The sequence below is a fragment of the Bipolaris oryzae genome (assembly GCF_000523455.1).
Source record: "Bipolaris oryzae ATCC 44560 unplaced genomic scaffold scaffold_52, whole genome shotgun sequence".
Classification (NCBI taxonomy): Eukaryota; Fungi; Ascomycota; class Dothideomycetes; order Pleosporales; family Pleosporaceae; genus Bipolaris; species Bipolaris oryzae.
Window position 1 is genome coordinate 92,981 of NW_006911328.1, and position 20,708 is coordinate 113,688.

Below are 20,708 nucleotides of genomic sequence, written 5' to 3' on the forward strand. Positions count from 1 at the left end.
AGCCTATGTTTCAAAGGGGTCAAAGACTGGATTCATCCGAGGTGCTAGCTGTTAATCTCTCTGATGAAGCCACGGATTAGTGGTCCGCAAGGCTAGAGTATGGACGCGGAGGACCCCAGGCAATGAAACCACATCGTCATGTTGGACCAAATGGGAGCTGCTCACAAGGTTACACAGGTATCGGATAGGCATGCTCCGCGGTAATGTGATTGCAAATGAAGCCTCCCGACTATCGAGTATACTACAAACAATGTGTTGGATCCAAAGGCCTTAATGACCAGCCCGGAATGGGACCATGCAGCTTCATCCTACCGAGTGCGAAGGGACACATACATCACCCACATCGCAGGCAAAACGCTACTAGACATGCGAAAAGGTTGACTGCTATCCTAAACTATGTCGATGTGGAGCCATATGTTCAGCGTCCCGAAGTGTACAAGGTGTCAACCTTGATTGTAATGGAGAAGATGGCATCACGGCATTAGATGCGACTTCCCTGGCGAAAAAATAGCAGGTATATGCCGTATTGGCCTCTTCCAACCTTGGGCTCCGCGGCCAGGCTCTAACGCCCTGCTTTCTCGCTCTGTTCATTCGAGCTACCAAAGGTTACACGACGCATCAAGTTGCAGAATGCCTTTGAGCATCATCAACATGATATCATGAAATGCACTATAGCATTTCCACGGCCTGATCAAGGAAGTCACTGTAGGGGCTCACGGGATGGATAGGAGCGCTGTAAGGTGGGCCCTGCAGGTGTTGTAAAGAGTCCGGGGGGCAGGGACCATGGGGAATTTGCGATTCTGAGACTGAGGATGCCAAGCGAGGATGTGTATCTTGAAGGCCGAGGGGCCACGATATTGGCTTTGGGTAATGATTATGGTTTTTGGTGGGCCTCTGTTTCATAAGACTGCTTTGCCAAGGTACGCTCAACTGGAGCTAGTAGAATAAACTAGAGCGCCTCGCTTCCACACCAAAAATCTTGCAAATTGCGCATGCAGTATGAGAGAGAGTTGTTGGCTCCTTATGGGGTGGAGGACTGTGGGATACTCTCCGTGGCTGATTCGATTGGTGGAGGTTAATATGTCCAAAAAGTATGGAGACTTGCGCAAGTAGAATGAGCACCTTGTAGTGGGAGACCATTATTGGAAGGGACTCTCGTGACTATAATGAGGGAAGTTGGTCCTGATATAGGCGGGCTCCATCCTTTAGATGAGGAACGGATACGTTTTTTCTTCAATTTTTCCATGGAACATAACAAATCGGGTTTGAAGAGAATGTCAGCGTGTTGAGGCCGAGGGCTGCACAAAACAATGGGCAAGCTGTGGGATCCATGGTCGTTGCCGAACCACAGGAGTTTGATCCGTCACTGCTTAGTATGAAGGTGCCGGGAAAGGGAGCGGATACAGAAGTATATAAGTGAACAGTATCTGACAAATGCCTGTCTTCTCTCAGGCAGTACATTGCTATCCAGCGACGCAACTCGCAATCATCAGCATCGCCATGGACTTCGAGTGGGAGTTGGATGCAGAGCTGCTTAAGCAGCAGATGGTGTTCGGCAGACTGAGATTTGACGAGGGTGTTGACAGCAGCGGCACTCATCTAGCACATGGTGTTGGTGGTGCAGTGCAGCTCGGCTCACTGCCTCAGACAGCCGGTAAGTTTTCCCGCTCCGCTCCGAGCTCGGCGGGACTCGGGGTTTGGTGGCTCGATCTGATAAACTAGGATATCCATCTGATAACAGCGCACCTGTCAATCCGCACCTGACCTATGCCCAACAAGAGGTGGCTGTTATCCAGACAGAGATGCTCGTCAACTTCTTGAATACACCCGCTGGCCGTACTGCCTCGCCCACCGCCTTCCACTCACCCGGTGTATCGCCTCAGTCGCCCACCGCGCTCGTAGAAAATACTGATTCCCGCCGACCCAGTCGAAGTGAGTGTACACCCGTCCATTGCTTTTCCCTTGTCCCACCCGCGGTTTGCCGCGGCTGTCGGCTGCACAACACCACAGTTAACGGTATGTACTGGTACTGACAGACTGGCAGCCCTCGTCCCCTGCCCCGCAGGCCCTGTGCACGACTCCGTCGCCACGTTGTCTCCTGAATCCGACACCACCGTTGGCCCTCCCCAGACTGGCGGGGGCCCGCTCAGCAAGACCCATGTCGTCCCACCACGCCCCAAGCCCGGCCGCAAGCCTGCCACCGAGGAGCCAGAGTCGAAGCGCAAGGCCCAAAACCGACAGTCGCAGCGTAACTTTCGCCAGCGCAAGCAGAGGACCGTCCTGGATCTGCAGGAGTCGTTGAATCAGGTCTCTAGGCAACTTTTGGAAGCTAATGCTGACCACGCGAGAGAGAGAGTTCAATTCAAAGGTGAAATCGAGAGCCTCAAAAATCACAATCAAAGACTAGTCAACGAAGTTGAGGAGTTGAGAGCAGCCTGCAAATATATGCAGGACAGACTGTCAGCTGTCGCTGGCCAACCCCCTTCTATGTCTTTCTCCTACTCCCGCCATGACACTCCTCTCCGCAGGGCCTTCGATACCGACTTCAATGCCCAGGCTCTCGTTCCTAGCCCTCAACCAACAGACTTGGGATGCGACCGGTGCACAAAGGACCATTGCGCCTGTCTAGCTGAGATGACCAATGACGCCGCTTTCCAAGGTCCTGTCGACCCCATGACAGGTGTTCTTCGCGCCGACCATGGAGAGCCCGATGACGGCAAGCCACGCGACCACAGCGAATTCGAAACAGACTTTACAGCTGCATTCAGTAAACAAAAGCCTCATGATGCCAACCCGGCTGCACTCCTCGCTTCAGCCGAAGACGCAAAGTTTCCCGATTGTGGTTTTTGCGCAGACCAGCCAGAGTCTTGCATCTGCAGAAGCTTGCGTTCCGAAGCTGCCGATACAACCTCATCACTGGCGCCCATTCCAAATGCCCCTTCTGCTGAACCTGTCAAGTCAAATGTGGCTGTGACCGGTCCCGGTTCCTGTGCTGATTGTCAGGCGAACCCCGAGCAGCGCGCCTGGTGCCAAAGAGTTGCACAGCTTCGCAGCGAAGCGACACCGCCCAACTCTCGACGCAACTCAACAAAGAGTGTTGTGCTAGGAACCATGGAGCCCAAGGCCTCTACCAGTATCGATATGAGCAGCCCCGTGAGTCGCGGAGACACTGTTGGCTGCAGTGATGCCTTCAAGCTGCTGGTTGGGCGAGTCGACACGCAAATGGATTGGCGTCAACTGAAGCCTGTTCCTCCAACCTTTGCGCAGGAAGATGCTCGAAAGAACACATTCACTATGGAGCCCGGCATGTACAGTGCTATGGAGCTAGATGCTAGCAGCATCCTCACTACTCTGCAGCATGCTCCGGGTCCCATCAAGCCTCGTCCATCCGATGGTACATATGCACGCTTGGTCCAGGAAGCAGAAGAGAGGCGCCGAAAGTCTTCCACTCCTATGAAAAAGTCCGATGACCATCCCATGTTGGATTGTGAGAAGAACTAGTCTTAAATTTCTTCCATTTTTGATTCCAACGACCATCATTCTGCCATCTTTTATCGGAATCGGTCGTTGCAGAGTCATCATCATGATTGACTGTACATCCCATGTGATGGAATTAGCAGTCGCAAAAAAAGATTACGAATCACGGCAGGGCGGTCTTTTTACTGATTTTCTTTTCCATTACTGGATTTTACCACGACACTGATCAGACTACAATGATCACATGATAGACTAATAGGAGAATACATCTCTTCACGTATTACGTGTAACCTTTACTTTTGACTTCCAGCTGCTTTCACGTGCTCTTGAGTGATTCGTGCATAAGAAAAATCGTACCCCGAGACATTTTCCCTACTGAATTGCTGATCGAACGGACCGAAGAGACGCCGGTTGTGAGTTGCAGTCACGCCATAATTGCTCTTTGTGGCATTGACATCAGGCGTTTGTACTACACGATTACGTGAAATTACATGGCTAGAACGATCAGCGGAGATTGTTCGGGAAAGAAACGCAGTATGATTGGCCGAGAGCTTGTCCGACGTCGGATCTTATCAGATGATCAGATAAAACTTTCCCACTAGACTCAAAGAGGTTTCCGATGCCAAAACGCGGATCAACGTTTACACGGTTAGAACATTGCGGTAAGAGGCAAGAGGGGCGATCATGTGATGCAGACGACATGAGTAGATGTAAATACCAACAAAGTATCCCAACACTGCCTTTTTCGTTTGAAGAAGACCGAGTGCATGATCGAGTACTATTGAATATTTCCCACTCACCCACCCACCCAAGTCGCACCTCTGCCCGTTGTGCTCCCCCTTGTCCAAAACTACTGTTTTTTCTTTCTTTCTTTTACATCCTCCTCAAGATAGCAATTCACTTCTTAACCCCATTAACAACAACCTCATGTCCCTGCCCTTTTCCCTGCGCATGATACACTCCTGGTCCCGCTCTAACCGCAACCTAGAATTCCCCAATTGTCAGCTCTTCTCTCGCTTTCTCTCCGACAAGCCCTAGTCCAGAGAGACCCTAGAGTGCTAGGCTATGCAATGAGTGAAGCAAGAAGTTAGTAACGAACCTGGACATCTACCCCCCATTTCTGTGCATTGGCTAGAGCAATGTTTGCTGCTTCTTGCTCTAGACACGCAGCTGCGGCGGCGAGTTTGGTGCCTGCGGCTGAGAGAGTGGTGCCGAGTGTAGAGAGTTCAGAGGCGAGTTTGAGGAGAGTGTCTGGGGTTGTGTTGGACATTGCTGTTTCTTCTTGCTTCTTTTGGACTTGGTGTGGTTGATGTTGTGGTGGCTTTGGGACAAGGGATGTGGTGAGTCTGAAGCTCGAAGTTTGAGGAATAGATGTTTTGAATGTTGGTGGAGATAGAGTAGGTATGAATAGATGATGTTTACGGTGGAGTTGGATATGTTTGATATGCCAAACGTACAGCGAACAGTGAGGGTTGGGTGTTGTGTTTGATGATACTCATGGATGTCTTTTGGTTGGGTATGATTGTATTGTAGGATGTGTTGTATACTTGGTATTTTAGTGAATACCTCTGCGACTACAACATTGAATGACATATTGAAATATGAGCACTCTGGTATTCTACCGTTTATGATTAAGTATACAGTCATACCGTGATGAATGCAGATGGAATCCAATTTTGACTCGACACGCGGTTACAAAACAATTCACGCCCTCGAATCTTCCTTCATCTTCTGTAGCTGTGACAACACATCTTCCTTTGGAACATGATCTTTCAGACACTTCAAGATTAAGTCTTGTTCGCTCGTCGGAGCCATGCCCGCAGCCTGTGGCACTCTCTTATCAAGATTCGTAGGAAACGGATACCCCTCTGCAACAACGCTAACAAACGCCTTAACCTCGTCACTGAGCCCATTCTTCACATACATCTCTGACAACGCATCCCAAGTACTCTCAACAAGAGGATATGTGTCAATCGATTCCATGGGCTTACCAAACGCCGATGAAATCTGCAGCAGGTTCGCCGAGCGCATGATATCCGCAGAGTCATTCTGACCTGCAGCATGGAACAGCGCAGGATTGAAGAACAACCCATCACCTTTTTCCAATGGCAACGAAACATGGTTCTCCAGAAAGAAGTCCTGGAACTCGGGTATTCGATATGCCATATACCCTTGCTCAAACTTCTGACTGAATGGCAACAATCGCGTCGGACCGCTCTCAACCGGCATATCCGAGTGCGCAACTGCACCTTGCAGCGTGAGAAACTGTGACGTAACCTGCACTACTCTTGGAAATCTCGCGCATGACTCGCTATCTTGGAATCCAATGTGGTAGTCTCGGTGCGAAATCTGAGCTTTGGCGCCGGGCTTCACGATGTTGACTTGTGCGGTCAAGCGGTGATACGGACCGAGCCATGCCTCGGATATCAATGGAAGCCAAGGATTGGAGTAGTATCTTACAAATGAGGCTGCATCCAAGAGGCGGTGTTTGGATAGTGAATTCCAGATGCGGTCGTTGGCGCCGGCGCCTGCAAAGTGGTCACCGCGTCGGCTGGACGCTTGCTTCTCTTCTTCAATTATTGACGAGTAGACTTTGTTGACGTCATTGATCAGAGATGTGTCTTTGTAGAGGTTCTTGGTGACGAAGACACCGGGACCTGAAAGCAGGATGTGGTACCATTCGTCCTGTAGAGCAGCAAGTTGTTCTGGACTCGACGATGAATAATCGGGGAGATGATATATCGGCACGTGCGACTTGATAGTGCTTGCAAGCGGATAGTCAATTGATGAAGACTCTGTTGTTAGCTTCTTGAAGCCTTCCAATGACGGCGGGTTGTTGATAGAGTACAGCCGAGGCTGGATTCCTAATTCTTGGCGGCCGTGATTGACGCCGTTTGGCGTAGAGTAGTCATTCATTGTTACTGTAGGCCTAATGTGACGATGTTCGAAGGCTGCGCATATACCTACGTGGCTGGGTACGCAAGGGCGTTTGTCGGTATTGTTCATGTCGGCAATTGTGCCACTATGTGCGTAATAGTAGCAATGCTATTGGCTCTTCATATTGGGTTTCCGAGCGGAAAGCGGAGAAGCAGCGCGATGCACCCTTCACCTCGAGCTATGTGCAGGCAAATGCATCCATGTTTGTGAGAATCAAACGAGCACGCGTGCATCGTGTTCCCGCAGGAGGCAGGTGTATTGTGCTGGAAATTGCATATTTGAAGTAACACCAAATATAGAGATATCGCACAGCTATGGGACTTGGCGCAACTCATGGGGTAGTAAGATATTGCAATCGTCTGCTGATCGACTTTGATCATCGATCAGGATAGAAGGCGCTTCATCTTCTATCGACGATATGACGGTGGTATAGAAGGACCATTTATTTCGCATCAATCACCGCCTAATCACGCCATAGAGCCTTGTTTTCCCCCGCTCTTGTCATCAATTTCCGACTTGCTTGGCGGATTTAGCGCAGATTGGCGAATGCTTGGCTTCGAGGAGGTGGGTGATGTGCGATGCGCTGCCAAGATGTTGAGATAGATGAAACGCACCGACTAGTTGTGTCAGCTTGCTCTAGGCTTCCTGAGATACGAGCATTGCCATGCCTTGACGCGAAAATGGGACCGACACATGAGGGAGCACGGATACTTCTGGCATATCTCAGGTTGTGCGCATCAGTTCTATTGCAATGCTTACATGACTAGATTTCTTACGTCACAGCGCTTCTCTTGATGACTGCATTAGTTGGTGCTTGCATATGATCATGGATTCAGATTGTGATTCCATTTGTTCGGTTGTTCTTGGAACTATCCCAAATCCCGAACTTACCCTTGGTGCCTTTTCAGAATAGTTTTCAATACAGGTTCTGTATAAGGTATTGGAAAGTATTTTCTTCGCATGGAAAAAAACAATATACACTGAGTGACTGCTTGGAAACAAGATGGAAAGCAGAGAGGGTGAACATGTGGAAGATGCTACATCGAATGCAACAAAGTCGGGATGTGTTCTTTACTCAGATGGAAATCAGCAAGCCACATTTAATGTTTTATGATGAACTATCAAAGATGATTGGAAATATACCATATCCTATTATTTTCAGGTTGAAAGTAGCACGCCTAAAAATTTGTGCATCGTCTGTCTGACTATCTCCTTACTGACCGACGATTTTTGCAAATCATGATAGACAATTTGAGTCTAGTTTGCATCGTACACAAATATGCTCATGCCAGGCGATAGGAATCTCAGTGTGAGAACTTTTTACATATATTTTTACACTCAGAATGTCTAGAAGAAAGCAAATCTTGTTACAATACAACTAACAATTGATTATTATCCTTACTAAGTGATAGTCCCGACAGATCGCATTATAAGAGTATATCTCAAAATGCAAAAAAAACGGGGCTTTTTCTCTTAATCGACTACTGATCTTGTCAAACTTCCCATACAGATCCCTCATCATGTCTGATTCACACATTGTTCTATCAGTCAGTGTATCAACATTCATTCGTAGAGTTTAATCTTGGTTGCAAGTTCAGATATTATTTCACTAGTGGTTTCGTCACATTATGCAAAATCAATAAACACAACTCCTACATAACAAAAACTAGGGCCATATACCTGCACTACTAAGGAACACACTGAAGTGTTGAATCAACACAAAAAGTCGTTCTCATAACAGCGCATCCGCTGACTTTGGTGCGGCGCGGCAGCTAAACCAAGTTAGGCCGCGCACGTCCAAGACCCTGTAGGTCTACCAAGCGGGGGCCAGCCTCCCACGCCCCCCACCCCTGCAGCTCTGCCAATAAACTTTCGATAACCATAACAACTTGCTCAACCTAAAAACCACGACATCACTCCCTCCAAAACACCACACGACTAGCATCTCGCAACGTCGATCCGTTTGTTTACCGTGTGCAATCCGCCCAACCCCCCCTTTCTCTTGCATATTCGCAAGCTTCCGCGTCGGCCCCTACATCCCCGGCTTTTCTATTCTATGTGTAACTACAAGACATCTGAAACACGATACCCCGGTAGACTTGGAGAACCCGCCCCCCCTTTCCCCTCCCCTAGCTATGTTGGAAAGGGCGGCGGTGGCGGCCAAAAAGAAGAAGAAACGACACAAGGCAGTAAAGCAAAAAAAAGAAGGGCGCATAGAAAAAAAAGAAACACACGAAAACATCCTGGTCGCAACGAAAAAAAAACGGCGCGAAAGCGAAACGTTGTACAAACGTGAATTTGAGATTTCTATCTCTATGATATAGATTGTTTACCCGCGCGTGAAACGTCGTACCCATATTTCCTCCATCGTCATCGTACCGTGACATCGCCTCAACAAAACTCTCAGCTCTCCAATCCCCCTCCCCCCTATTCACCACCCGGCAGTGCTCGAAGAAAGCGGGAGCCCACCTACTTACTTACCGATGTCAAAGACACGGCCTGACCAATTCAGCCTCCACGCATGAATTCGCGCAGGGCCTCCAGAGTCTTGGTGTACCCATCCATCTGATGCTTAAGCCACAAGGTATGGTACTTGGCTGGGATGGTGAGCTGCAGGTCGCGCAACGCATGTTCCATGGATACGAGCAGGGAGCCGGCCTGCTGCATGATGCTGTGGTGGTTGGTTGGCTGGAGGGTGATGAGAGAGGGCTGGGTGTGCTCGGTGAGGAAGGTGATAATTAGCTCTTGCAGGCAGAGACAGCAGCGTAATGCGCGGCGTTGATTCTTGGATGTAGCTGTGGAGTGCCCAGCAGAAGAGCGAGGGTTGGAGCCGGAGGGAGTGAGGCCCGGTTTGCCTTGGGAGGGCTGTTTAGAGTCTGCGTTGCCTGACTCGTTGGTGAGCGGCTTGTCCACCGTTGGAAATTGGCATTGATCCGAGCAAGGGACGTTGCTGTGAGGAGGCTGGCTGAGAGCTGACTTAGCGTGGTCCATGTTGGCGGTCTAGTATTACTTGACTTGTACTGTAAGTGAGTTCTTGTTGCGTGAGTGTGATATTGTTTGTGAGTTGTGGTTGTTAATGCTTGAGAGAATGGTGATGAGGAGATCAGAAAGGTCAGAGTTTAATATTCTGAGACACAAAGACTCTGTGTATTCAGTCAGTGTAGTGTTGAGATCACAATGGTGAGATGATCGGTTGAAATGACCACCCGGAACAAGTCAGTGACACAGTGCATGTTACGATGTAAGGTGAGCATCTACGCTCATCGCGAAAGACCGTCGACTTGACCGTGTATTGTATAGACACAATCATAAAAAGATCACCTATTCAAATTCAGTTTTGTTCCAAGGGGTTCCGGATTACACAGACAGATAATACAACCTAAACGACAACAATTACGGACTAAAAGACAACTTACAGTAACCACAATGGACGTTTCACAAGAGGAAACTTTTCTCAACTGTGAAGAGACTCGCAAAGAATGCGAATTTTTCATAAAATTCTGTAAGACTGAAAACATGGGGCCCGGTCTCATGCCCCGTTTCTGGCAATCTGCATTGATGCTGTCCAGGTCTCTAACGGACAGGTTTCTCGGAGCCGAAATGCAAAGCAGCAAGCCGGCATGGTGGACTGACGAGCTAGTGCAGCGCCATCTAAAGACAATCCACCGGGTAAGGAATTGTGAGCGAGAGCTTCGATACTTGGCTCACGACAAGGAGATCTTCCCCCTTCCCCGCGAAGATGTTTGTGCAACCGAGTCCAGGGAGCTGCTGGAAGCGGTGCTTGTCGGGGTAAACCATGACATGGTAGCAGCGCGAGTTCTATACTTGTTAAAGGAGAGCAGTGAAGGACGAAGCACGTTTCCGAGCGATGGCGGCCTACGGTACGGAGGTCGTGACTTCTGGGCCAACCTAACGGGCGGCGATGAGGTCTTGTTGCCGGAACAGTACCGATTTCTTCGCTGGGATCATAGGATGGAACCCCTGTCACAAGAATGGCAGGCAGCTGTGGGGCTGGTAGGCTGGCTCACACAACAGGAGCGCAACCTTGCACGAACGATCCGCGGAAGCTGTGTTGAAGCCAGCGTGATTGACACAGACGATAGGGTGGAGCTCTCCCAGACATCAATAGCCTACGAAATGATAGGCCCAAATTGCAAAGACTGTCCCGTCTGCCAGGAGGGACTGGCCAAGGCAGCAGCGGAAGATGGGGAGGTCCCAATTAAGACACCCTGTGGCCATGTCGTAGGTAAGGACTGTCTGCAAGCTTGGGTGAAGCCATGGGACGGCGATGAGAAACCGGGCAATCCGACATGCCCTATGTGTCGAGCGCAGTTGCCGTTGCTTGGCTCGCTGCCCTTGATTAAGCAATTGGAATTGCTGCCAAGGGAAGTGCAGCAAATCGCCCGGGAGTGGGTGGCGTATGCACGCAGCGACGAGGCGCTGGACAGGGAAGTGGATACCTTCCTGCTGGAGGCACGGGAGGAGGAAATATACGGGTGTTATGGAGTTGAGTTGGGGGACATGCTGGCAAGGCTGGAGACGCGGCGGCTGACCTTCATCCAGTACCAGAAGGCGCTGGAGGAGGTACTCGCAGGCATGCGGACTGGCTAAGCAGTGTTCCTGCTCGCGCCGGGATGGCAAGTGCCATTTGACCCCATGGCTTTGGTAAATAGGATAGATTTCAAACAGTTATATCGTCATTTATGAGTGGAATGTAAAGTTCCTCTATACCTTTGTACCTTGGAGTAAAAAGGATGGCACTAACGTGAAAGAGAGATATAAAACAGCGCCAAAGGTAGATTACCACATTAGCGAGGGCGCTAGAGGCAGTTGCGAAACCGTGGGGTTATATACCGCAAATAAACGGGGTCGAAGAACTTGTGCCCGCTGGGATGGACGAGGGGGCGGGCTTAGCAAGGCGCCAAAGGCAGAGTGGAGGATGGGCGATTATAGATTGAGGCAAAGTGCCAAGGCGACTGAGAGTCGGACGGTGAAACATGATGCAGAGCGGTGCTTTGGCGGCCTTAGGTCTTGTTTTGTTTTTGCGAGGCTTGGCCATCGCTTAAAACAGCCTGGGCAATGGTTGGCGTTCCTGCCTTCATTAAACATAGAGACTAGAACGTTGCAAACATTCTTCCCGAGTGGATCCCATGACAGCGCCCTGTGGGGGGGACGTGATGGGAATAGATGAAGTCCATGTCTTGGGTCACCACTCTCAGCGTCGTCATGGACAAGGCACCGAGTATAAGTATGGCCCAGTTCGCCTTGCTGTAGAAATCATCGCAGTCCACGACTTTCGATTCCCACTCATTCATTCGCTTCTTGCAATCTTCTCTTCTTTTGAACATATATTCAACTTACTCTTTACTCCTCCAACATGAAGGCTGGTGCTCTCCTCGCTCTGCTTGCGGCGCCCATGGCGGCCAATGCCCACTACATCTTCAACATTCTCGTCGTCAATGGCCAGACCATCGGTGGCGAGTATGCCTATGCTCGTAAGAACAGCAACGCTTACAACCCCGTCATCACCAACGACATTGTCAACTCCAACGACCTCCGCTGTAACAGGGGCGCCGTCGCTGGCAACACCGGTACCTACACCGTCAAGGCCGGTGACAAGATCGGCTTCAAGATCTTCAACAACGAGAGGGTCGAGCACCCCGGTCCTGGATTTGTCTACATCTCCAAGGCTCCCGGAAAGGTCAAGGACTACGATGGCAGCGGTGCCTGGACCAAGGTCATGGAGAGCGGTCTCGTCAACCCCAGCGCCCCTGGTGTTGACAAGAGCTGGGACAACTGGGACAAGGATAGGCTCGAGTGGACCATCCAGAAGAGCATTCCTGCTGGTGAATACCTTGTCCGTGTCGAGCACATTGGTCTCCACGAGGGTCACGTGTAAGTAATAACTCCAACGGTATTCTAGACATCAACTAACCCTTCTCTAGTGGCAAGGCCCAATTCTACATGGAGTGCTTCCAGCTGAACATCCAGTCCTCTGGCACTGGAACCCTCGGCCCCACTGTCAAGATTCCCGGTCTCTACAGCGCCAACGATGCCGGTATCAAGTTCAACAAGTGGAACAACCCCAAGTCTTACACCATGCCCGGCCCCAAGCTCTACGCCGGCCAGTAAGCGATTCGCATTGCCAGCCAGCCGTCAAGCAAGCAAGCATTCATGCCAGCTGCACAGTCAGCACCCAGTCGAGGAGGAAAGGGTGTTTTTGTTCATATCCGCCCCAGCGGCGCTTCACTTCTCTCTTAGTTCGCATTCGATAGATATGATGAATGTGATTATGCTTTATTTTCCCATCTCACACTGTTTTTGACCACTGTGATGCTTCTTAGGTCCATTTCCGTACTAGCGGGGCCGGATATACCGATACTCCCATCGTTTATCACGTGATCGGTTCCCCTCCACCCAACAGAACCACGATTAAGATTCTGATGGTTGAGAAAAAGCATGCATGCATGTATGGATATAGCCACAGTCAAGCCACTAGGGGTTCACGGACGGGTTCGGTTCTAGTAGGTAGCTCATCACAGCCCTATCGAATGCAAGCCACCAGCCACGCCTGACTAGGTTACTGCACAGAGAGAGATGCACTTTGTTCCTGTATTTGTGATCCAAGCCAAGTTTCTCGAATCGCAACGCCGAGCTCCTCTACCTACTGCTGCTCTCCCGATAATGCGGGCACTGCAATCTTGCTTATGATCTTCCCGCGGGGCCCATCATGCCCGATGACAGAGGTGGCCCCAGGTGCCCCAAAGGGATTTTGCTGCGTACCGCCTTGAACAGCGTGGTAGCGACCAAAAAGAGCGCATGACAGCAAATCTTGCACAATCACGGCTAAGCGTCATGGGTTGATAGCGGAGCGGCTTGGTTAGCGCATCGACGCTCAGCCGCATCGACAATCCGCCCCAAGAGGTCCCAGAAGATGATCTGGTTCCCGTTGTGTGTTTTTTTTTCCACAACACGGCGTGTGCGCAGCGCAGCGTGGAAACGAGGACGGGAAAGGGCGGATCCCAGTGTGCTGCAATGCTGCCCTGCATTGCTCCATGCATGGCGCGGTATGTACTTGGAAATATACATAACTGGTTGGAGGTGCAGCTGGCTAGGGGGATAGAGGTGAGGGCTGGCTGACGTGTTGGCGGTGGGTGGGGCGGGGCGCTTGTGGCAATCGCGCTAGTGGGCAGGCGATGCTGTTGCTGGGGAAGCGGCGACTGGAGTCGGTAAACACCAAGCCAAGGCGAGACGTCAGTCGCATGGGCCCTGCTTAGTTTAGCTCTGCTCTGCTCTGTTCTGCTATACCGCTGCCCGCTATCATTCGGGGTCTGGCGACCTTCTCCGTACTGCTCTCCATCCTCTGTTATTGCTACCGCCCATTGTTGTTTGTTGCGCCCTTTGCCTGGCCGACGCATCCTCTCGCTCACAACCAGCGACGCATGTAATCCACCTTGTTACACACCCCAGCCGTTGCAGGTCAACCACATACAACCACATACAACCACAACAACAAACCTAATCCTCACCATGGCCGTCGGTCAGGCGCTGCCCACGCGCTTTCCCTGTTGGTGCAAGGCAGTCTACTCCTGGGGCGGAGAGGTAAGTCTACTTCCAAAGCTGTCTCATGCTGCAGCACCTGACCTGACTGTTGTCTCTAGACCAAGCGAGATCTGGGATTCATAGAAGGAGACCTGATCGAGGTCCTCAATGCAGGCGATGGCTCTTGGTGGATGGGCCGCCTCAAGCGCGACAGGCGCATGGTCGGCTTGTTCCCATCCAACTTTGTCGAGCTGCTCAGTGAAGACTACCAGCCATGGGCGCGCAATGGCAGTGGTGGGAGCTTCTCGAGGCAAAGCAGTGTGCAGGAACAGCCCAAGCCTGTGCCACAGAAGCAAAAGAGCATGTTCAGGAAACCCTTTACTGCCTATGCTGCTGCAGGCGCCCCGAACCCTGCCGCTGCCGCCCGCGAAAGGCTCCGTGCGGGTGGCATAAACTCCGCAAACGGCACTGTCAAGACAAAGTCGCCATATTCATCCATGAAGCGCCTGTCCCAAGAGAGTAGCGAAAGCCCGTCGCCATCCGCCCCCCCAACAAGAGGGCCCTCGAATCTGCGCGCCGTATCCCCACGACCACCTTCCAAGAGAACACCCATAGCCCGAGCAGTCTCTCCAGCTCCACCCTCGCGCCACGGCTCACGCATACGCGCCCATTCTCCCGCTCCGCCATCACCGTACCAATATCAACAGCCTCGTGGCGTCTCGCCCGCGCCTCCCGTTCAACACCAGCGCTACAGCAGAGCAGTGTCTCCTGCACCGCCGCCACAACCAGCCTATGACCCATACCGTGCCGCATCGCCCATTCCGCCAACTCAGTATCAACAGCATCCGCGAGGAGTGTCACCCATTCCACCGGCCCAGTATCAGCAACATCCACGAGGAGTGTCACCCGTTCCACCGGCCCAGTATCAACAACATCCGCGAGGAGCATCGCCCATACCACCTACGCAGTATCAACATCAGCGAGCAGTGTCACCTGTCCCGCCAGCGCAGTACCAACAGCATTCTCGGGCCGTGTCCCCAGCACCATCATACCAATACCGAGCTTATGACAGAGGTCCATCTCCGGCTCCCTCATTTCGACGACCTTCGCATACACCATCGCCAGCCCCATCTTTTCAGTACCGCGCATACGACCGAGGTCCTTCACCGTCGCCGTATCAACACCAACTCGACCACAGCCGTGGTCCCTCACCTGCGCCGTACCAAGATGACCTCGAGGAGCCCATTGACTCTCCACCGCCGCCCCCTCCACCGCACCGCGTTACATACAACCCTAGCCGATCGCCCTCTCCGGCTCCTCCATCGCATCTTGGTTATCACACACCCGAACCGCCTTCGCCTGACCCGAGGTCACGTGGCGGTCACTTCACGCCTTCGCCACTTACGACAGCAATGAACGATGTTATGTCCTCTTTGCAAGATATGACCACGACACAAAGTAATGAATCGCCTGAGCAAGCCCCATCACCGTCAAACCCATGGTCCCCAGAAGCCTTTGACCAAGTATACCAGGCATCTGCGCAGAAAGTTAGAGCACAGTCAGCAATGGATCCGGACGACGATGATGATGATGAAGCCCCGCCAGATGTCAACAATTACATGCAGCGCATGGAGAGTCGTTTACGCAGAATGCAGCAACAGGAGAAGAACAGTGGCAATGACATGCTTATGGATGATGATCAAGGACCTACGGTACCGTTGAAGACGGCAAGTCAGAGACCAGGATCGTCCATGGGTGGCATTGAGCAAGAGGTGGAGCGGAAGGGATCCAGGCTGCTCCGGAATCGCAAGTCCGCTTATGACATTGGCCGTAACGCACTAGGCCGTACCTTTACGAGCAAAACGAATTCGACGACAACAACGGCAACAACTCTCACTAGTAACAGTACTAACCGCAGCTTGATGTCTGGACACTCTGCTACAAACATGAGTGCTACAAGTGCTGGCAGCTATTATCGCAAGAAGTTTGGCAAGGATCGCCCGAAGAGCCTTATGAGCATAAAAGATACGGCAGGGAAGGGTTATGGATTCGATGACGGCCGACCCGAAACACCTTTTACTGGTGTCACGTATCACTCAAGCCACGCCTCCCAATCGCGACCCAGTTCGAGCGATCAACAGCAAGCCGTTGTCAGCATGCAAGCAAGCGACGATCCTCATCCACTTGGCGGTTTGAGGCAACCAAAAGCGAAGCGTAGCGGATTCTTTAGAAAGATGATCGATACTGCGAAGACGCAAGCAGCCAACGCTCGCAGCACTATCGATACAATCAGTCGGCCTGCGTCCCGAGCAGCTAGTCGCGCTGCAGGCCGTTCTACCAGCCGCGCTGCAAGTCGCATGGACGGTCCGGAGCAGACGGGTATTGAAAGCGGCCCGGCCACTCACTCAGCAAACACATCAAGGGATATGGGTCTTGGAACGGTGGATTGGGTGCAGGTGCGCAGGGACATCAACCGATCTAACTCACTGAGCAAAAATGAACGCGCAGAACGTGCTGAGAGGTGTCAGATGATGGATTATCCCGTCTTGAACCCGATTGATATCCTGAATGAGTCTGTCCAAGGCGACGAAGGCCTCGATGGACTCCCCATTACAGAGCCAACAGATTTCTCAGCTTGCAGTCTCTCTCATGTAGACAAAAGCGCACGCTTCATCAACAGCATTCCTCTAGGAACGAATCCTGCCACATTGGCACAAGGCTACATCTGTCGCCCGTATAGAAGTGACATTCAGCGGCTCCGCGCCATCTTCACTTGGGTCAGCGAACGCATCTCGTGGGAAGAAGATTTTGAGGGCGAGATGGACCCGCGCCATGTGCTGCAAAGTAAGCGTGGTTGCTCTGAAGAGATTGCTATGGTAGTTGCTGAGATGTGCGCTTCCGTCGGTATGCACGCAGAGGTAATACGTGGCTATCTGAAGACGCCTGGCGAGCCTCTGGATCTCGAGTCTGTCGCCCGACCGAACCATTTCTGGAATGCTGTGATCGTGGAAGGTGAATGGCGCGTAATGGACTGCGCACTTGCCGGGCCTACTCATCCAAAACGCGTGCATTATTCTACGGCTGGGTCGTCCGTCGCCGAGACGTGGTACTTCCTGGCCCGTCCAATGGAAATTTGCTACTCGCATGTGCCACTTCTACCGGAGCAGCAACATATCTGTCCATCCCAGCCTCACGAGGTGCTCATGGCCTTACCCTGCGCAACACCTACATACTTCCGACACGGCCTCAACGTGGTCAATTTCGACACCAGCGTGCTAAATCTGGACAACCTTGAAATGACGCATATTTATATCGACGTACCCGAAGATGTAGAATGCGTGGCTGAGGTGGAAGCAAGATGCTACTCCCAGGATATGGATGGTGACTTATTTGAGAGTGGAGACGTAGTCAAGAAGCCGGCCCTAGCACAAGCTGAATGGTATGGGGGACAGAAGCGATATACAGTCAAGGCACTCCTCCCAACCGATGGGGGCCAAGGTGTGCTGAAGATCTATGCTGGACCTCGGGGACTGATGGTAAGAACTCTTCCAACTCAACAGTGAAATCAGTTAACTAACTTTCTTCAGCATTCGAACAAGCTCAATCCTCACAACCTGGCCATTGGCCTGCCTATAACGCATTCTGGCATGAATCCTCCCTACTCGTTCCTAACTCTCCATCCGACGCCGCACGCCCAGAGACACGATCTTTATGTCGCTCAGCCACAATGCGCCAGTCTAGCTCTGAACAACACCTTTGTCTTTTGCGTCCGCCAACACCCATCATCACTTACAAAGTCACCCGAGCCTAGCCCCGCAATGCACGGTCGATCTTCGCCTAACCCTTTTGCTCGCCCCACATCCGCTATGAGCATGCAGAGCATATCTGCGACGGGCTCCAATTATACCAATCCGTCTCAGGCTTCTTCAGGCTCAGCAAGTAGCAACAGTAATAAGCCGGCCAAGTTAGCGATACAGACACCCTCTGGAAAGATCATCCGTCTGACAAGAAAAATTGAACATATGAGCGCCATGAGTGAGGCTGATGGCACGGCATGGGAGACGGTTATCAAGATTGGTGAAAAGGGAACATGGCGAGGGTTGGTTCTTGCAGATCGTAGTGCGAGGTGGTGTGTATTTGCTCAATGGGAGTGCGCCTAAAGCAATTTCTCTTTTGGCGCACAAAAAGCTCGCGGTTTAGTTGCTTCTTCCTCTTCTTCTTGCCTTTTTTGAGACTACTACTTGATGACTTGTAATGATGTAGCGTTTGGTGTTTAGCATACTAGCGACGGCTGCGATAGAAGTTTCGCATGATTATGGCGTTTTGTAGGATATGGGAGGGTGTGACAATATGATTATGGAGTATCTGGTACTTTTTGCGCAACTTTGAATTATTGTGATTATCTGACTTTGAGTGATGCAAGTGACGTACATGCGTTGAGCAGTGGTCCTATTGGTACATAGTGACTCAAGTCACGGATAAGATAAGCATCTGCCCCTCACTCTGTTTGATCCCCGCCACAACTTTTTCCAGGCCCGATTAACACTGAAAAGCTTCACAACGGGTCATCATGGACGCTGCTATTGCTGAATGGCAAACCCGCGCCGAGGCGCTCAAGCCATTGAACCTCAAGCAAATCGAGCCCCACCTGCTTGAGCTGGATGCGCACCTCACTCTGCGCTCCCACATTGTCGGTTACACGCTCAGCGATGCGGACACCACAGTATGGAAGACGATCCGCGAGAACCGTGTGGCCCATGCCTTTGTCAAGCAAGACTTGATGAAGAGCCTGTGCCGATGGTTTCGCTACATTGAAGAGGCGTACCCCCAGAGCGTGGTTGTTGTTAGTGGAGGACAGGGCAAGGAGGGAGCAAAGGGAAAGAAAGAGGGTGGCAAGAACGACGACGCCAACTACGACATTGGACTTCAAGATGTTGGAGATGGTACCGGTATTGTCACGAGATTCCCCCCTGAGCCTTCGTGAGTTTCCCTGCGTTGTCGGAGCTGAAGCATTTGGAGCTAATTATTATGTTGCAGAGGTTATCTCCACATCGGCCACGCAAAGGCTGCGTTGCTGAACGACTACTTTGCGCACGAGAAGTACAAGGGCAAGCTCCTGTTACGATTCGACGACACCAACCCTACTAAGGAAAAGCAAGAGTTCCAGGATGCCATTGTTGAGGATTGTGCGCTTCTTGGCATCAAGCCAGACTCTGTCTCATACACAAGCGATTGGTTCGACCAGCTGTACGAGATGTGCGTGCAAGCAATCAAGGACGGACTGGCATACGCAGACGACACCATCCAGGAGAAGATGCGTGATGAGCGTATGAATGGCATTGCCAGTGCACGTCGCGACTCGAGCGTTGAGGACAACCTGGCGCGCTTTGAGGAGATGAAGAAAGGCAACGAAGAAGGCCTGAAATGGTGCATTCGCGCAAAGATGTCTGTCGACGATCCCAACAAGGCCATGCGTGACCCTGTCATCTACCGCTGCAACCCTCAGGCTCATCACCGCACCGGAGAGAAGTGGAAGATCTACCCTACCTACGACTTTTGCTGCCCCATTGTTGATGCGCTCGAAGGCGTTACCCACGCTCTGCGCACCACCGAGTACAACGATCGTGACGCGCAATATCAGTGGTTCATCAAGAACCTCAAGCTCCGAAAGGTGCACAACTGGGGCTTTGCCCGTCTCAACTTTGTCAAGACTGTGCTGTCTAAGCGCAAGCTTACCAAGATCGTCGACGCCGGCATTGTTGGGGGCTGGGACGACCCGCGCATGCCCACTGTCCGTGGAGTCCGTCGCCGCGGCGCCGTCATCCCCGCTCTCCGCGAGTTTATCCTCAAGCAAGGACCATCCAAGAACATTGTCAATCAGGATTGGTTTGCCTTCTGGGCCACTAACAAGAAGCACATTGAGCCCACTGCGGCCCGTTACACAGCGATTGACGACGAGGGCCGTGTCCCTGTAACCATTATCGGTGCACGCGAGGGCATCACATCAGAGGACAAACCAAAACACGCAAAGTACGACCTGGGTACCAAGAAGATCGTCTTCAGCTCATCGGTCCTCCTCGAGCAAGCCGATGCGCAATCCTTTGCCCAAGACGAGGAAATCACCCTCATGAACTGGGGCAACGCCATCGTCCGCAAAATCACCCACTCCCTCAACCCCGTCGACATTGCCAAAGCAGGCCTCACAAGCGAAGCCCGTACCGTCACCGGCCTCGAACTCGAACTTCACCTCCAAGGCGACGTGAAGAAGACATCCAAGAAAGTAACCTGGCTGAGCAAAGACCAGGACCTCGTCCCCATTGAACTCGTAGACTTCGACTACCTCATTACCAAGGACAAACTCGAGCCCGAAGACACGCTTGGGGACTTCCTCAACCCGAGCACCGAGACACGCACAAAGGCGCTGGCGGATTGTAATGTTGCGGAGCTCAAGGTGGATGATATTGTGCAGTTTGATCGCAAGGGCTTCTTTAGGATTGATCGCGCGTTTAAGCATGGAGAGGCGGTTGTGGCGTTCCAGATTCCAACGGGTAAGAGTAAGTAAGTTGGTTGTAGTGGGAAGAAATGTGTGGATATATAGGTAGATGTAGGAAAAGTTTACCGAGAGAATTCATGCATGCCACCAAGCATTCCGATTTGAATGGAGTAAACACCAGTCAGTGACGACTTGTCTCGAGGGAAGATGCTTTCCAAAGTACCGACAAAGTACAAGGGAGGAGTCGGGGCAAGAAAAC

General features: G+C 51.6%; 7 protein-coding genes across 7 annotated transcripts; 4 read left to right on the forward strand and 3 right to left on the reverse strand.

The window, feature by feature from the left end:
• Window positions 1-1,802: 1,802 nt before the first annotated feature.
• COCMIDRAFT_36159 (uncharacterized protein) lies at window positions 1,803-3,501 on the forward strand (the record flags this gene model as incomplete). The annotated part of the gene is made up of 2 exons (XM_007689105.1): window positions 1,803-1,932; window positions 2,045-3,501. The coding sequence occupies 2 exons, from the start codon at window positions 1,803-1,805 to the stop codon at window positions 3,499-3,501; spliced, it is 1,587 nt and encodes a 528-aa protein (XP_007687295.1).
• Window positions 3,502-4,374: 873 nt separating this feature from the next.
• COCMIDRAFT_93576 (uncharacterized protein) lies at window positions 4,375-4,747 on the reverse strand (the record flags this gene model as incomplete). The annotated part of the gene is made up of 2 exons (XM_007689122.1): window positions 4,375-4,461; window positions 4,577-4,747. 2 exons carry the CDS (start codon window positions 4,745-4,747, stop codon window positions 4,375-4,377), a joined length of 258 nt encoding a protein of 85 aa, XP_007687312.1.
• A 434-nt stretch (window positions 4,748-5,181) lies between these two features.
• On the reverse strand, window positions 5,182-6,393 carry COCMIDRAFT_4707 (uncharacterized protein; the record flags this gene model as incomplete). Its single annotated transcript, XM_007689078.1, has 1 exon — window positions 5,182-6,393. One exon carries the CDS (start codon window positions 6,391-6,393, stop codon window positions 5,182-5,184), a length of 1,212 nt encoding a protein of 403 aa, XP_007687268.1.
• Window positions 6,394-8,922: 2,529 nt separating this feature from the next.
• Window positions 8,923-9,405, reverse strand: COCMIDRAFT_4708 (uncharacterized protein; the record flags this gene model as incomplete). Its single annotated transcript, XM_007689079.1, has 1 exon — window positions 8,923-9,405. The coding sequence occupies one exon, from the start codon at window positions 9,403-9,405 to the stop codon at window positions 8,923-8,925; it is 483 nt and encodes a 160-aa protein (XP_007687269.1).
• Window positions 9,406-9,840: 435 nt separating this feature from the next.
• On the forward strand, window positions 9,841-11,025 carry COCMIDRAFT_25747 (uncharacterized protein; the record flags this gene model as incomplete). The annotated part of the gene is made up of 1 exon (XM_007689092.1): window positions 9,841-11,025. The coding sequence occupies one exon, from the start codon at window positions 9,841-9,843 to the stop codon at window positions 11,023-11,025; it is 1,185 nt and encodes a 394-aa protein (XP_007687282.1).
• Window positions 11,026-11,791: 766 nt separating this feature from the next.
• COCMIDRAFT_36164 (lytic polysaccharide monooxygenase) lies at window positions 11,792-12,546 on the forward strand (the record flags this gene model as incomplete). Its single annotated transcript, XM_007689106.1, has 2 exons — window positions 11,792-12,309; window positions 12,360-12,546. 2 exons carry the CDS (start codon window positions 11,792-11,794, stop codon window positions 12,544-12,546), a joined length of 705 nt encoding a protein of 234 aa, XP_007687296.1.
• Window positions 12,547-13,944: 1,398 nt separating this feature from the next.
• COCMIDRAFT_36165 (uncharacterized protein) lies at window positions 13,945-20,518 on the forward strand (the record flags this gene model as incomplete). Its single annotated transcript, XM_007689107.1, has 6 exons — window positions 13,945-14,020; window positions 14,101-14,437; window positions 15,326-17,492; window positions 17,544-18,087; window positions 18,510-18,936; window positions 18,994-20,518. The coding sequence occupies 6 exons, from the start codon at window positions 13,945-13,947 to the stop codon at window positions 20,516-20,518; spliced, it is 5,076 nt and encodes a 1,691-aa protein (XP_007687297.1).
• Between the last annotated feature and the right edge of the window lie 190 nt (window positions 20,519-20,708).